Here is a 14,217-nt window from a genome sequence, read left to right on the forward strand (position 1 = left end):
CCGCTTTGTAACTTTGTTTTATGTGAGTCTTTATTTTTAATGTATTAAGAAATGATTACCATATATTGAATTACACCTGCCTCAGCAGCACACAGGTATATTTATGAGGCTTACTGTATGTAAAAATATCTTTCATGTACGATTATATTTTCCATTCCACTGCACACATCCATAAATGCATAATCTAAGTAATCATTGATAACCTCCATTATCTCTATTCATTAACACAGTTCATAACAAAATTTCATTGCTCAGATTTTTTAATTTAAAAAAAACAAGGGAGCTGAATAATTGACAAGACACCCATCTCGTTGTGCATTTGAGATAGACTTTGTTTTATTATTATTTGTTCATTATTTAGAGTGGAACATATAGCAGAGATGCATATGATTATATTACGGTATAATAAAAATAAAGAACACGTTTAAATAGGTCCGCTGCAACTTAACATGCTGTTATGTCCTGCTCTTCAGATGTTGTTTCTGTTGTCACATTTCATATCACGACTAAATGCACTTAAAACCTTCCCATTTTAATATTCAGTTTATAAGATGCCAAAGAGACCCTGATGTCACCCTTTTATTTGTTACAGATTTCTGATTGACTGCTGCCTCCATCATTGATTATTGTTCATAATCAACAATCATTTATCATCACACTTGCAGGTCACTGAGGAGACCTGAAGAAAGATGGAGGACAGACAAAAGAAGACAGAGGCCATTTATTGACAAAGAAACAGCACAGCAGGGCTGCACCTGAGAAAGCCACGACGATGCTCTGATATGAAGAGGGTTCTGGTTCTGGTACCACTCTGGTCTTGAAGGGCTGAAGAACCCGCTCCCACTGAGTGAGGATGGCCTGACGGGCTCCAGCCCACTGACCTGGTCCGCTCAGACGGTACTGATAAGGAGTACAGGGACCCAGCAGAACCTGCAGCGCCAGTCTGGGGTCCTTGAGGAAGAGCCACAGGATGTTTGGTCGGACCCCCACAGGCCCTGCCAGAGAGTCCAGGTAAGGGATGTAGTCTACCTGGAGGGGGTTATGCTCCGAGCACAGAAACCTGACAGAGGGAAACCCAAAACACACAAGCTTCTTTTGGATAACATTGAAAGCAGCTTCTAGGTCTTAAATCACACTTATACTCAGAAAAACTAAGAGGTATAAATGATGGCATTGTCAGCAGAGAATGAAAGTGTGTGTCAATAACAGTTGTAAAGAAAATACAAGTATATAGTATAAGAATCAAAAGGAGCATGCTAATCCCTGGTGGTGCGAGGGAATTGCTCCTTGTCACTAATCCTGTGGTTTTTCAATCTCAGGGTCAGGGCACCCTAAAGCCTGGTGGAGGTCCCAGCCTGAGGGAGTCAACAAAACCACATCATCTGCAAAAAGCAGAGATTAAGTTTTGAGGCCCCCAAACGGCAAACTCTACTCCCCCTGGCCTCCCTAGGGGAGGAGGTTTTCCAGTTTGATTCCATAAGGCTTGGACCTCCACCGGGTATCGGGGCAGTTTGCAGCCAAATTTGAAGTTGCTGGGATGAGGGTCAGCACCTTGAGTCTGAGGCCATGGTTCTCTGCTTGAAAACAATGGGTTGCGACCTCCGGGTGGGGAGTGAGTCTTTGCCCCAAGTGAAGGAGTTCAAGAATCTCGGGGGTCTTGTTCATGAGTGAGGGTAAGATGGTCTGTGTGATTGACAGACAGATTGGTGCAGTGTCGGCAGTAATGCGTGTGTTGTACCGGAACGAAGTAGTGAAGACGGAGCTAAAACCTGAAGGCAGAGCCTCCGATTTACTGGTCAATCTTTCTTCCAACCATCACCTATGGTCAAGAGCTTTGAGTAAAGACTGAAAGAATGAGTTTCCTCCAGAGGGCGGCACTACTCCTTCACATCAAAAGGAGCCAGTTGCGGTGGATCGGCATCTGATTAGGATGTGTCCCTGTGGAGGTTTATTGGGCACGTCCAACTTGGAGGAGACTTCAGGGTAGACCCAGAGCTTGCAGGAGGGATTATATCCGCTTGGGCACTTTTATACTAGCGGAGTGGGTTGTTTTTTTTGTAATCTCAAAAGTTAAAAATTCAATCATGCAAACTTTATATGGCTGCAAAGTTCAGTTTATTTCCTACCTCTGATGCATTGTCTCTGTTTCTTCATGCATTTCCTTCATCATGGTCTCTTCTGAGGGGAGGGTCATCAAGCCTGCATTTACAAAAAGTCTATTTATCAAAAGAAAAGAAAAACTAATTTATCCCTGACCCTCCTCATAACTTTAGGGTCTACCAAAGAGCCCTACAAAAGGGACTTTCCTTAACCTTCCAAAATTCAGTTTTTACAGTAATATGACTGTCATATGACTTCCACTCCAGGATTTTGAAGGCTTTTTTGAGTTGTGAAAACTTAAGTATTTGATTTTCCTGCAGCTTTAAAAAGAATAAAGATAAAGATTGTTTTGGGACACTCTTGAGTCACTGCAGAAAACATAATACAGTCTATCAATGACTCCAGTGAAGTAACAAAGTTAACAAGTCACCATTACAGCATGTATGAATGCAAGCTGTCCTAAGAAGTTACTTTTTATGTAACTTTATGTCAAATACATCTTGAAGAATATATTAAGTCCTCAGCTCTATTAGGACTAGAGGGACTGAAACTAGAACCTGCATTTAAAAAAATGTCTTGAACCATCAAGATTCATGTTTTTAAAACTGCATACACATGAAACACAAACTTGTTTGGTTCTGTTGTTCTGCACCTTTAAACACTCTTGTGGCCCAGCGAGCCTGCATCTCAGCAAGTGGACCAATGGCCCCGAGGCCGTGTACGAAGCCCACTACGGCCAGTGTGTGCCGGGTCAGTGAGGGAGGGAACACGTGTTTGTAGAGATGCAACCTATAACCACATTTAACCTGCAGAGCTGCAGGCAGGAAGGGGAAGCTGTAGTTGAACCCTGTGGCAAACACCACCACATCCACCTGTGAATGCACACATCAAATGATTAGATGAGATACATCAAACTCGTGAATGCAAACTTCATGTTTTACAACCTTTGTTAAAAGCCAGATGCCTGTGATGATCCACAGTCTAAGAATTGTTCTAACAAACACCTTGTCTATGATGCTTCCGTCCACAAAGACCACACTGGACCCTCTGAACTCCTTCACGTTTGGTTTCACCTTCACACGACCAGATATGATCCGCGCTGGCAGGTCGTCATTCACTACAGGGATCTGTGCAAAGAAACTGACATATGGAGAGTGAAGTTGTTTAAGGGAAATATAGGAGCAGACGATTTCTGTATTGGTCAAGTTTTGTACAGATGTTCCAGATGTTATACCTGTGTCATCCTCAGTCCTAGCCAGAAGCAACAATCCCTTTAAATGGACCAATCAGCCCCGATTCAGACTTACATACGAACACAATCCCCTTTAATACTGCCAGTTCAAGGTGGAATATTTACGTCTGTGTGACATCTCGCCTTTAGTGTAATTGTCTCAGAAGCTTACTGGTGGGACCAAGTCGCCCCACCACTCTGCTCACTGTTGTTGACCATGTTTCTCAGACTACTCATTTAATTCACTTTCAAATACTACCTGCCACCGAGAAAATTGCTCAGACTGGGTTTACCTATGTATTTCTTTTTTGTATGTATATAGTCGAAGACTCTTAAGGACTGACCTTATGGATTTACTGCCTACCAACATTAGAACGTTGAGGGGGGGCTTCACTAAAAGCTCCAAAATTGTTCATCATTTCTCTCTCTGCTCCTCTAATGATATTCAGGCGCAAACACTTCTAAAAAGTTGACCTGCTCCGTGCAGTTTGCTCTTATTTTGTGACTGAATGCGGAGAGAAGATATCTGCACCTTCATAAACAGCATGAAACTGCCCTCTTGTTCCCTAATTCCATCAACATAAAAATTATAAGCTAAGAGGGAAGGGGAAAACTTTTTTTACACTTTTTAACCAGTTAAAAGTGTTTAACCAGATTAAACAAAGCTTCTTCACTGAATAGAGCAGGAAAGGTAAAATCAAAGAAAAAAAAAACCCACTTGTATCGTCATCATGGTAACGGCTCCAGACCTCTCCACACATGTGGATTAAGTGTGGAGCCGCTGACAGCCCTGGACTGATTTATCCCCAAATCATATTGGATCAAAGCATAGTAATGCCAAAGTCATATTTACAGATCATTTATTTTGAAGTAATACAGAGGTGGAAATGTTTTCCTGATCACTGGAAAGTTTTAGGGTAACATACTTAGAGATATAATTAGACGCTTTTTTACAGTGAGGCTGATTTACATAGAAAGGGGCCACATTTCCCCCAAAAGACTGCATATTGGATCATTTAAATACACAGAATCATTACCAATGCACAGACGCAGTGTTTGCTCTGCAGTGCAGTTTAGGGAGCACTTAAGCCTTTATGAGTGTATTGTTGTCTCAGTAGCACAGATTAAGCATGCACAAAAGAAATCATTTTGTGAATCAGGCCCTGAGTATAGCTGGACTGTTTCCCTGCTGAACTGTTCCCTGTTCCCCCGAGATTTGCTCTTAAAATAATCAGTTATCGGACACATGGATCACACTGTAAAATAAAGACATTTATGTACAAGTATCTCTTTACCCATGTTTTGGTTTCAGGCCATATAGTTTGTGGCAAAATGCTTCATTCAGCTTCTTTTCTACCATCCTGCTGATCCACGAGGGGAAGAGATTATAGATGATCATTTCCATGCGAGACATCCCAAGGTCAACTGGAAATCCACCTGGTCCCACCCGACCAACAACCCATGCTCCACTCCTGGTGCTGAGGTACACCTGCAGGTCAGCGCATAGGAGTCACCATACATGTGCTCAGCATTTAATTCAGTTTATGTATTTATTCAAAGGCAGTGGTCATTCCACAAAAAAACCTACCTTTTCAGCAACTCTGCTGATATCCACAGCAATATCACTTCCAGAGTTCCCGATCCCAATCACCACCACTCTTTTCCCCTGCAGACCCTCAGCACTGCGGTAATCCCAGCTGTGGAAATGTCTGCCTTCAAAGCTCTCAATACCTGAAATATAGAGATTACTAAAGGTAATGCACAGGAGTCTTATGGAATAATATTTCTGTAAGAGAAAATACAAATTGATGAAAATGTTCATTGCTGTACCTGGGAAGTCTTTGAGTGGCAGGTGAGGCTGGGTGTAGTGTCCGGTACAAACCATGACTGCAGCAAAGACATGAATCTCCCTCTGACCCTCTCTACTCTCTGTCTCCACCTCCCACTGGCCGGTTGCAGCAAAATCAGCTGTCTGCCTCACACAGACCACCGTCATCTGATACAAACAAAATAACCTCTATTCATCTTGACATTTACAACATAAACAGGTATAATATAACCCTATTCAACTCTATATTAACCCCCCTCTCTGAAATTTCGCCAACACTAATTTTCCCGTCTGTGTGATTGTTTGCACTGCCCTAATAGTTTTCACGTATGCCTGATTATCACCTTCCCTGTACTTTTAGTCTTTGCCTGTGCAAATATGTCTTGAAGTGAAGTTGTTATTTTAAATTTTAGGGCTCCCTCACCAATGACTCAACCATGTCTAATCATCTCTGTCACCATTGCCATTACCCATGTGTGCCTATGTTAGCCTGCCGCCCCCTTCTTGAGGGACAAAAGTAGGCTAGGGCACAGCCCACTTGTGAAGGTGCAGCAAACTGTTTCGGCCCCTCCAGAGGGCCAGGTTGTATCATCTCTTGTGCATCCTAACACTGAGTCAGACTATGGTCATGACATTGCATGTACTGTACCTCCTGTCCTCATACTCTACCCCCCCCCCCCCAATCCCTCAATTTCTAGAATTTTCTCCTTACCCCTCATCCCCCTCTGGCATCTAACCTTCCCTCAGGCAGTTTCTTTGATCTCCCTCAGCTCCTTTAACCATCACAAGCCTGGGAGAGCTTACCATACCACTTGGAAGATACGAAATCAGACACCTCTCACCTTCCCTTTCCAGAAAATATTCCCACTTCCATAAAACAATCTCCTCTGTTTTCCCCACTAGGGCAGATCTGGATGACTATCTGTCCACCATCTTTGACTTAGCCCTGTGGTTCTGATACAGTCTAAAATACTAGAATCCATACAAACACAATGATCTTGAGCTTAATGCTGCCTTTAAAAGCAAACTAAAAGGTGACTAACTTGGAAATGTATGTGCTGCAGCAGATTGAAGGTCTGTGCGTAGAGCCGCAGATAGAGCAACACCTCAGAGTGGTGCATGTTGTTGGGGAGCTCAGCTGGAGGAGGGAGGTCACTGAAGGCTATCATCTCTTTGGAGCTGTTGATAACCACCGACTGGTAGATGTTTGCTCGTCCAGGCTCTGGCTTCTCCTGATGGACAAAAAAAGACATTTATATTATCACTTGGTCCGTCAGATGCAGTCTGAACGACAACGACTCATTTCACAAGCAAGGACTTTTAAAGTACAAGGTTAAATAATTATAATGTTTCTGGTGCACAGTTTACAGCATGTTCATTTATTAAGTCAATCAGTGAATGGTAGCATCCAAAGTAGGGATATGTATGTCCTGACCAAATAGTTTTGTTTTTTTCCTGAGTGAAGACATTCTTCTCAAGGTCTCTTACAGTGTAACCTTACAGTATGTGAGCACCTGATATGGTGTTGCATTGCACAGCAGTTAATCATTGTTGTCCACACGTCATATTAACGACCAGCATGCGATCAACTACAGTATGCATTGGAGACCAGTATAGGTGATACAGTGCAAAAAAGGTGAATAACAACAGCAGCAAATGTTGTCCTTGATGAAAGTCCTTGACTGTCATCAGTGCTACTGATGTCTGTTTCACAGAGTAGGTATAGATGGAGACAGAGGCAGATACCTATAGATGTGATCAAACAACAGGTGGTGCTACTAATAAGTTGAGACGAGCTCCCTCGAGTGAGCCAACAAACACTAAAACAAACAGAAAGAAACACTACAAGGTCAAAATCCAACAATACTTTAAACTTTAACAGATTTTGTGTTGAACTGAATATTTTCCTTAACAATTAGTTTACAAGTTTTTCTTCCTCCTGCACCTTTTTGTTCTTTGTAAAGGCCAAAATGAAAAGAAAGTATTCCTCTGCATTGAACAAAATAAAACAAATGATATAAAAAATTAGAGATGTTTTTTTTTTAAATGTAATGCCTCACCTTAAACCTCCAAAGACCTCCGATGTCATGGCTGCTCTCAAAGCAGGTAGGCTCCAGGCCTTCATCCAAACAGGCCTTAATGCTGGTCAGACCAGAAACCCCTGCACCGATCACTGCCACCTTCTGCATCGTGTTGGACTGGAATGACGACTGGCTGCAGCTGGAGTGAAGCTATGATGTCGTGGTTAATGTTTCATGTGGAATGAATGAATGATTGTCTTTCTTTGTATCTTGAGTGAGTCAATCAAGATAACCACGTTAACTTTGCGTCTAGCCTGCTGATCAAGCAGATTTAATGCCCCAATAAGAGCACAGTGAGGGGAGGTTGTGCGTTTCTCTTCAGTATTCTTTTATTGAGTTTTCTTCATGACCTGTCTGTTCTGTGTGGTGCACTGATAGAGACACCAAGGAGATGTGGATACGTGTGTAGCACATAAATGGAAAAATAGTTGAACATTTGTATCCATTGCTTTAAAGCCAAAAATAGCATGTATTGCAATATTTTTGTCCTGAAAATAATAATATTATTATTAAGTCCTGAAAATAAATACTCAGCCAAACATTACTGGCACATTGGGTGCCAGTAGCCTAGTGGTTAGTGCATGCACCCCATGTACAGGGTGCATGCCCAATGATCTGGGCTCAAATCCAACCTGTGGCTTATCCCCCACTCTCTCTCACTGGTTTCTGACTCTATCTACTGTCCTGTCTCTAAATAGAGGCACAGAAAGCCCCCAAATGAACCTTAAAAACAAAAAATATTACTGATACATTTTAAACATCTACTTAACTACAATATTAGTGTTTACATTAAGTCATTTCTCACCTGTGATGTTTGCAGTAGCTGGAGCTCTGACCTGATATACAAGATTTGGCAGCCGCAGCAGCCGAGGCACAAGACCTGCCTGTTGGCTCGTCGCTATATTGCAACATCCGATTCGAGCGCAAGACCTTGAAAATCCCCTTCATCCATATCAGTTTGAAGTTGAAACTTACTTTTCACCAACCCAGTCTCATGTCAAAATGTGTAATACATACGTTGGTCCGCAGCGCAAAACGTAGTAGTTTCACAATAAGGGATCTAAAATTGTGACATGTCTACGTTTCCTTTTGTCTATTCTTTTGTATAGGCATACCTCAGGTCACGTGACTGCCCAGTTTTCACCTGGAGAAAAAAAAACATGGCGGACATCCCTTCTATTTTCGGTGGAAAATGCAATATTTTAAGATAGTTTGAGGCTTAAGTGTCGTTTTGATAACCTTTCTGGCGACAAATGTACATTGTATCTTCATAATCTTCGTTTGGTTTATGTTTATGATCTTTAGTTTGTTCGTTTCTACGAAGATTCTTTCAGGTCTCGCTAGAGAAACGTTTTCTACTGTTGCTATGGTGGTTGCTATGGACGCTATTAACAACGAACCGGAAGAAAGTGGACGTTCGGTTCGCGGCTCTTTTTTCGGCGGCTCTGGTTCCGGAATTAAATTTTCCCATTCAAATCCTCCATTGATTTTTGGCACCTGGAATCAAGACAACAAGCTACCCCAACACTCGTGACTTAGTACATTCAATTCGGCACCAAAACGGCGTTAAAAACGGAAACAAAGGTATAGGTTCAAGACTGTGTACATCATTTTCGTCCGGAGTCAAGGAACTACCCATCCCACAATCCATTGTGAATGATATCGTTTATTCAGTCTTTCAGGTCTCGCCAGAAAAAACGTTGGAATGTTACGTTTTCTACTGTTGCTATGGACGCTATCAACAACGAACCGGAAGGAAGTGGACGTTCGGTTCGTGGCTCTTAAAACGGGTTACATCAGACCCTAGACATCAAACTAAGCTCCTATGCAATAAATAATGATTTCTGTTCCATTTTTATGGATGTCTTTCATTACAACCAAATGTAATAAAGCGATTGGAACAGATCGATGCATATTAGCAACATTATAAACGATAACATGTAACAATACATAAAGACAATACTGTACAGTTTGTGTGATTTATATGATTTTATTTAACAAAATAATCCTGACAGATTAATACTATCTTTTAAAACAGGTTTGATTTGACCACTTTTTTACAATATATATAGTCTAGATTATTTTACAAAACCCATTCGGCTTTAGTAAATATTTGATATAGTGGGTAGATATACATTTTTTACAACCCTAATTATGTTCCCTCTGTGCACAACGCCAGACATAACTACCAAAATTCCCGTTTCTAGAATAACAGTCAAAATATCCGAAATTAACTGATATATGTACTTTATTTTAACATAGATCATATATGTACTATGCAATAAATACTTCAGCCACACGAGATCCGTGACATATTCAGTGAATATATCTTTTGTAAGCCTTTTATAATCCTAGTTACAACCTTTTTTTGGAAACGGAAAAGACTACAATTATGGCGCCATTCAGTATCAAGCTGTATGACTTGACTCTGAGGAATTGTAGTCTTTTAGACAAATCTCAGTATTTCCCTTACCCAAGAAGTAATATATATTTAATTGAGGGTACACAGGGCAGTTGAATTGGATGGTTAACACATTTATGTTATCAGATATTTAAAAAATAATTGATACATTTGTTAAAATATATTTTAACCATATATAGCAGCTCCCCCTGTTGTTTTGGTGAGCTGACTACCCTCACATGGTACTTTGTTCCAAGACCTCTCTAAAACAGTTATTCCCATGTCTGTAGCCCCTTTTGTTGCTGAGGTATAAGCCTTCAAACATGCCCTTGGGTCAAGGTTCAAAGGGCATTATTTAAAAACAGGGGTCATGATGAAACCTCATCTTCACATATGTTACTCTCCAGGATGAGACCTTTCCAACGATGTATGTCGTTCAGCTCTAAGCCAAAAACTTAAATATTCTCATTTCATAGGGGTCTTGCAGTCATACTTTCATAGAGCTCTTTCAAAGCCCAGTACATAAAATGTTTATGTTTTTATTTTTATTTTGTTTGTTTGTTTGTTTTGGTGTAAGTATATCATGAAATCTTGGGAACTGTATGCTTGGAGGACAGCCTTAAGTGCTTGGTTTAGAATTATGGCTAAAAGTAAAAAGCTCTTGTCCATATTAATTCATCCTAGTACTTTTTTTTTATCCTTCTTTCCTTACAGAAGAGTTAATCTAATTTGTCATCATTCATTGTTTTGATATTCAGTTTAATGTCTTTCATAGAGCAACAGGGTTGAACAGGTCAAAAGGCTTCATGTCTCTGCTAGGCCTCAAATGGTCAAATTAGCTCTTTTAAGCACATTTAAAAGAAGTTTTTAATATCAGTCTTGTTCACAAAGCATACAGCATATAGTGGAGAATGACCCTCTGTCTTTTGGAACATTTTCACACTTTTTAACACCCTTTTTTGAAGTTTGATAGTGAACGCGCCCTCGGCCTTTAAACCGACAGTGGGTGTGACTGCACGATTGCACATGTCAGCAGTACACTGGCAGACCATAGCATAATGGGCTTTTTGAATGGAAAAAAATATGATTTTTGCATCATCGGAGGCTCCTTTTCAAACAAGAAATACAGAGCTTTCCCGTCTCAGGGGAAAATGAGGGCGGGATACACAACCATTCAAAAATACTACCAGGTTTCTAATGATACAAAGCTTAATGCAAATGGGTGAAGTATCCCTTTAATGGATTGAATTGTGTGCAGTTGATTTCATGTTTTATCGTTCATGCGTCCCTGCAGTGTCAAATACAAAAACTTAAAATCCAAGTTCTGAAATCTCAGTATGTGTTTTGTCTCTATGTGTGAGTCCTCTTTTGCTGTATGCGATTACCTGATTATCACACAGAAGATGATAAACTGTGGTCACATTTTTATGAACCACTGAAAATCTTGTATTATTAAATATGTAGCATCTCTGTTTTTATGTGCGTGCAAAACAAATAATGCAAGATTTAATAAAGTCACCACTTAACTCCCCAGACCTGTCTGCTTCCTCCATATTTAACTATGTTTAGATTTATACTGTGGATAAGTAATCAGTGTCTATTCCTACATTTTAACATTTAATTCCCACATCATGTTGCAGTCTGAAGCCCTCTGGATCCTTTGGTTCAGACTGGACCCATGCTTCATCCTGTCTTTTGTTTATCCCATTAACCAGGAGTCCCACAGGAGATGCTTACAACAGTCCAGGATCTGATATGGGCCCTGAAGGGACAAAACAAGAGTGGCGACCAAAGATCCTCCAAATACAAGCATCCAGGAAGGGCTGAGCGAAGAAGGTCTGCTGTCTAGCTCTGGTACTGATCTGGTCCTGAAAGGCTGAAGAACCCGTTCCCACTGAGTCAGGATGGCCTGACGAGCTCCGGTCCAGCGTCCAGACCCGTTTAGACGGTACTGATAAGGAGTGAGCGGACCACAGAAGACCTTCATCCAGAGCACAGGATCCGTCAGCAGAAGAGCCAGGAGGTTTGGTCGAACGCCCACCTGTGATTGGAGGTTATGGATATGATACACATACGGTCATATCAAGAGGTGCTGCTTGTCAACAGGCAAGGCAGGCAACTGCTTGGGGCCCCAGACCAGAAGGGGGGCCCAGACGGCTGACAAACTTTAAACAAAGCATCAGCCCAAATGTGCAAATTTTGCAATGACAGTAGGAAACCTCCCCAAGGGGGCCCCACCTGACAGCACTCACTCTTGTTGCCCTGCTGAACGCTGTTTGCCTAGGGCCCCAACAGACTCTAAAATCCCCACTGGTTCATATCCTGTAACAACTTGTTACAAACCACAGACCTCGCTGTTCTTAACCTTACCTGCTCAGCCATGAAGTCAAGGTAGGAGATGTAATCCACCTGCAGAGCAGCCTGACGGGGGCACGGATAGCTGAGACATAAGAAGAATGTGTCACATTAAGTACCTTAGAATAACAAGAAATATTTAAACATCAGAGCGAAGATCATTTTTACCTCTTAATGTTCATCTTCCTCTCAGACTTGATGACGTTCAGCATTTTCTTCTCAGGAGGGAGACGACTCGTACCTCAAATGTAAAACACGAGCTAACACTCTGCTTCTCAAACATTAGAGGGTCTGTGTGTGTGTGTGTGTGTGTGTGTGTGTGTGTGTGTGTGTGTGTGTTACCTGTAAAGACCTTCACTGCCCACCTGGCCTGCATCTCAACAATAGGCATGATAGGTCCTTTAGTCTGGAAAAGACCCATGACGGCCAGCGTGGGCGGAGACAGAGACGGAGGAAACACTCGTCTGAAATGTGGAGAAAAATATAAATAAATCCATTAAGAACGTAAAATTTTACAACTATAAAATATAGAAGTCTTTTCAATATCAAGATTAAAAAACTCAACCCAGGAAAAAAAAAGATTTGTAAGTTTTCTTCCTTATTTTGTATCTTAAGTTTTTGCAGTTGACAAATGAAAATGTTCAGAACTATTTGGTTTGTTGTTGTTATTCTTATTCTAGCCACAAGAGACAGATGGCTCTGTCTAAAGCTGTTGTTAAAAAACTTCAGCAGAACATTTCTTACTTGTACAGTGTGAACTCTCTGTGACACCTCTCAGTCAGACTGGCAGGCAGGAACGGAAATGCTCCTTTATACCCCGTACAGAAGACCACTGAGTCAATGTTCTCCTCCACAGACCCGTCTTCAAACTCCACTCCAGACTCTGTGAACTTCCTCAGGTTTGGTTTCATCACGAGAGCTCCCTGAAGGATCCGACCAGGAAGATCATCATTGATCAGAGGCCGTCTGTCCAAAGGTCTGAAGGATACAACAACATTCGTTCACTTTTTCACATTCTATATGACACTAATCACTTCCACCTCTTTTATATTGCCCGTGAGGAATTATTTTAACTTCAAACATTATCATGTAAGCATTATTTCAGAGACCTGCTCTGCCTGTGTTTCCATGGATCAAGTTGCAGAGGGGTCATGATGTGTTTACCTGTGTCTGGGCTGCAAGCCGTACACTCTGTGGTCATATCTCTGGTTCAGCGATCTCTCTACAGCCCAGTTAATCAGAGTCTTTGGGAGAAGCTGCATGAGGGTGTTATTCAGCCGGGTGATGGCGGTCATGTCAAGAGGAAGACCGGCACTGGACATCCTGCCGATAACCCAGGCGCCCTGCCGAGTGCTCAGGAACGTCTGTCAGAGAGACAAGAGGAAGACTGACTGAACATGCGTGATGCAGCAAGATAACCAGCAAACAGAAATTTGAAAGTTGTATTATTCCTTCTGATCATCCTGTTGTTAAAGAAACTTTGCAGCTATATCAGCCTAAAAGATTTTACAGAGCTCAAAAAAGGGACATTGAATGAAACTATTTAATAAGTTTTAGGTGCGCAAGAGACACTAACCTGTGAGATTTCTTGTGCTCCTTTATTATCACAATGAAGTTTATCATGCTAAAAAGGAATCATTGCATGTGCATGTGAAACTCTCTGAGATAACACCATTTACTGTACCTCATATGACATAGAATTGCAGAAACTGTCTAGTGCACAAACAATACTGTTGAGCAACTTTCATAAAAGTTATTGTTCACATGCAATATTTGCTCTCGTGAGCATTAGATACTTGTGCACATGGCAATACCTTCTTGTGAGACGGGAAACTTTTAGATGATTATTTTTGATTTCTTTTCTGCCCATGTTCCCCTAGGGGCTCCCTAATATTATTTATTTTACAGTTCATCTTTTCTAATTTGTGCAGTTTTTGGAACTTTTGTAAATGCTTACACCACAGTACACATTTAACTCTTCTACCTTCTCTGCAGATCTGCTGATCTCTACTGCGATGTCTCCTCCAGAGTTTCCGATTCCAACCACCACCACCCTCTTTCCTCTGCAGGCATCAGCATCTTTAAATTCCCAGCTGTGTAAACAACGACCAGAAAACTTCTCATGTCCTGCAAGGAACCAGAACATGCAACAGATCAGAGGGAAAATAAGAGTCTCCTGCAAATATTTAACTAGCTTCAGACAAAGATCTGGCTCTGTTAA

At 41.3% G+C, this 14,217-nt stretch overlaps 2 protein-coding genes across 3 annotated transcripts in view; both read right to left on the reverse strand.

Moving 5' to 3' along the window:
- Window positions 1–288: 288 nt before the first annotated feature.
- LOC132959131 (flavin-containing monooxygenase 5-like) lies at window positions 289–7,829 on the reverse strand. The gene is made up of 9 exons (XM_061032125.1): window positions 7,220–7,829; window positions 6,203–6,391; window positions 5,162–5,327; window positions 4,920–5,062; window positions 4,627–4,820; window positions 3,105–3,240; window positions 2,753–2,972; window positions 2,127–2,199; window positions 289–1,060 (listed from the first exon to the last, which is right to left on the reverse strand). The coding sequence occupies exons 1-9, from the start codon at window positions 7,346–7,348 to the stop codon at window positions 667–669; spliced, it is 1,644 nt and encodes a 547-aa protein (XP_060888108.1). The 5' UTR covers window positions 7,349–7,829; the 3' UTR covers window positions 289–666.
- A 3,031-nt stretch (window positions 7,830–10,860) lies between these two features.
- Window positions 10,861–14,217, reverse strand: part of LOC132959217 (flavin-containing monooxygenase 5-like) — a 95,165-nt gene continuing 91,808 nt past the window's right edge. For both annotated transcript variants that reach the window (XM_061032132.1, XM_061032130.1), the window contains exons 5-11: window positions 13,981–14,123; window positions 13,161–13,360; window positions 12,741–12,974; window positions 12,339–12,460; window positions 12,165–12,237; window positions 12,012–12,081; window positions 10,861–11,682 (exon numbers count right to left, since the gene is read on the reverse strand). In XM_061032132.1, the coding sequence (XP_060888115.1) occupies window positions 11,341–11,682; window positions 12,012–12,081; window positions 12,165–12,237; window positions 12,339–12,460; window positions 12,741–12,974; window positions 13,161–13,360; window positions 13,981–14,123 (1,184 nt within the window). In that variant the 3' untranslated portion in view covers window positions 10,861–11,340. The remainder of the gene's footprint in view (window positions 11,683–12,011; window positions 12,082–12,164; window positions 12,238–12,338; window positions 12,461–12,740; window positions 12,975–13,160; window positions 13,361–13,980; window positions 14,124–14,217) is intronic.

This window comes from Labrus mixtus, chromosome 3 (assembly GCF_963584025.1).
Source record: "Labrus mixtus chromosome 3, fLabMix1.1, whole genome shotgun sequence".
Classification (NCBI taxonomy): Eukaryota; Metazoa; Chordata; class Actinopteri; order Labriformes; family Labridae; genus Labrus; species Labrus mixtus.

Bases quoted from the DNA above. Each gene is read 5' to 3' on its own strand.
- LOC132959131 (XM_061032125.1), bottom strand. From the start codon at position 7,348: ATGCAGAAGGTGGCAGTGATCGGTGCAGGGGTTTCTGGTCTGACCAGC. The intron at 5,063-5,161 runs GTACAGCAATGA...TCTATATTTCAG, and splicing joins GCCACTCAAAGACTTCCCAG to GTATTGAGAGCTTTGAAGGC. The intron at 2,973-3,104 runs GTGTTTGTTAGA...GTGCATTCACAG, and splicing joins ACGGAAGCATCATAGACAAG to GTGGATGTGGTGGTGTTTGC.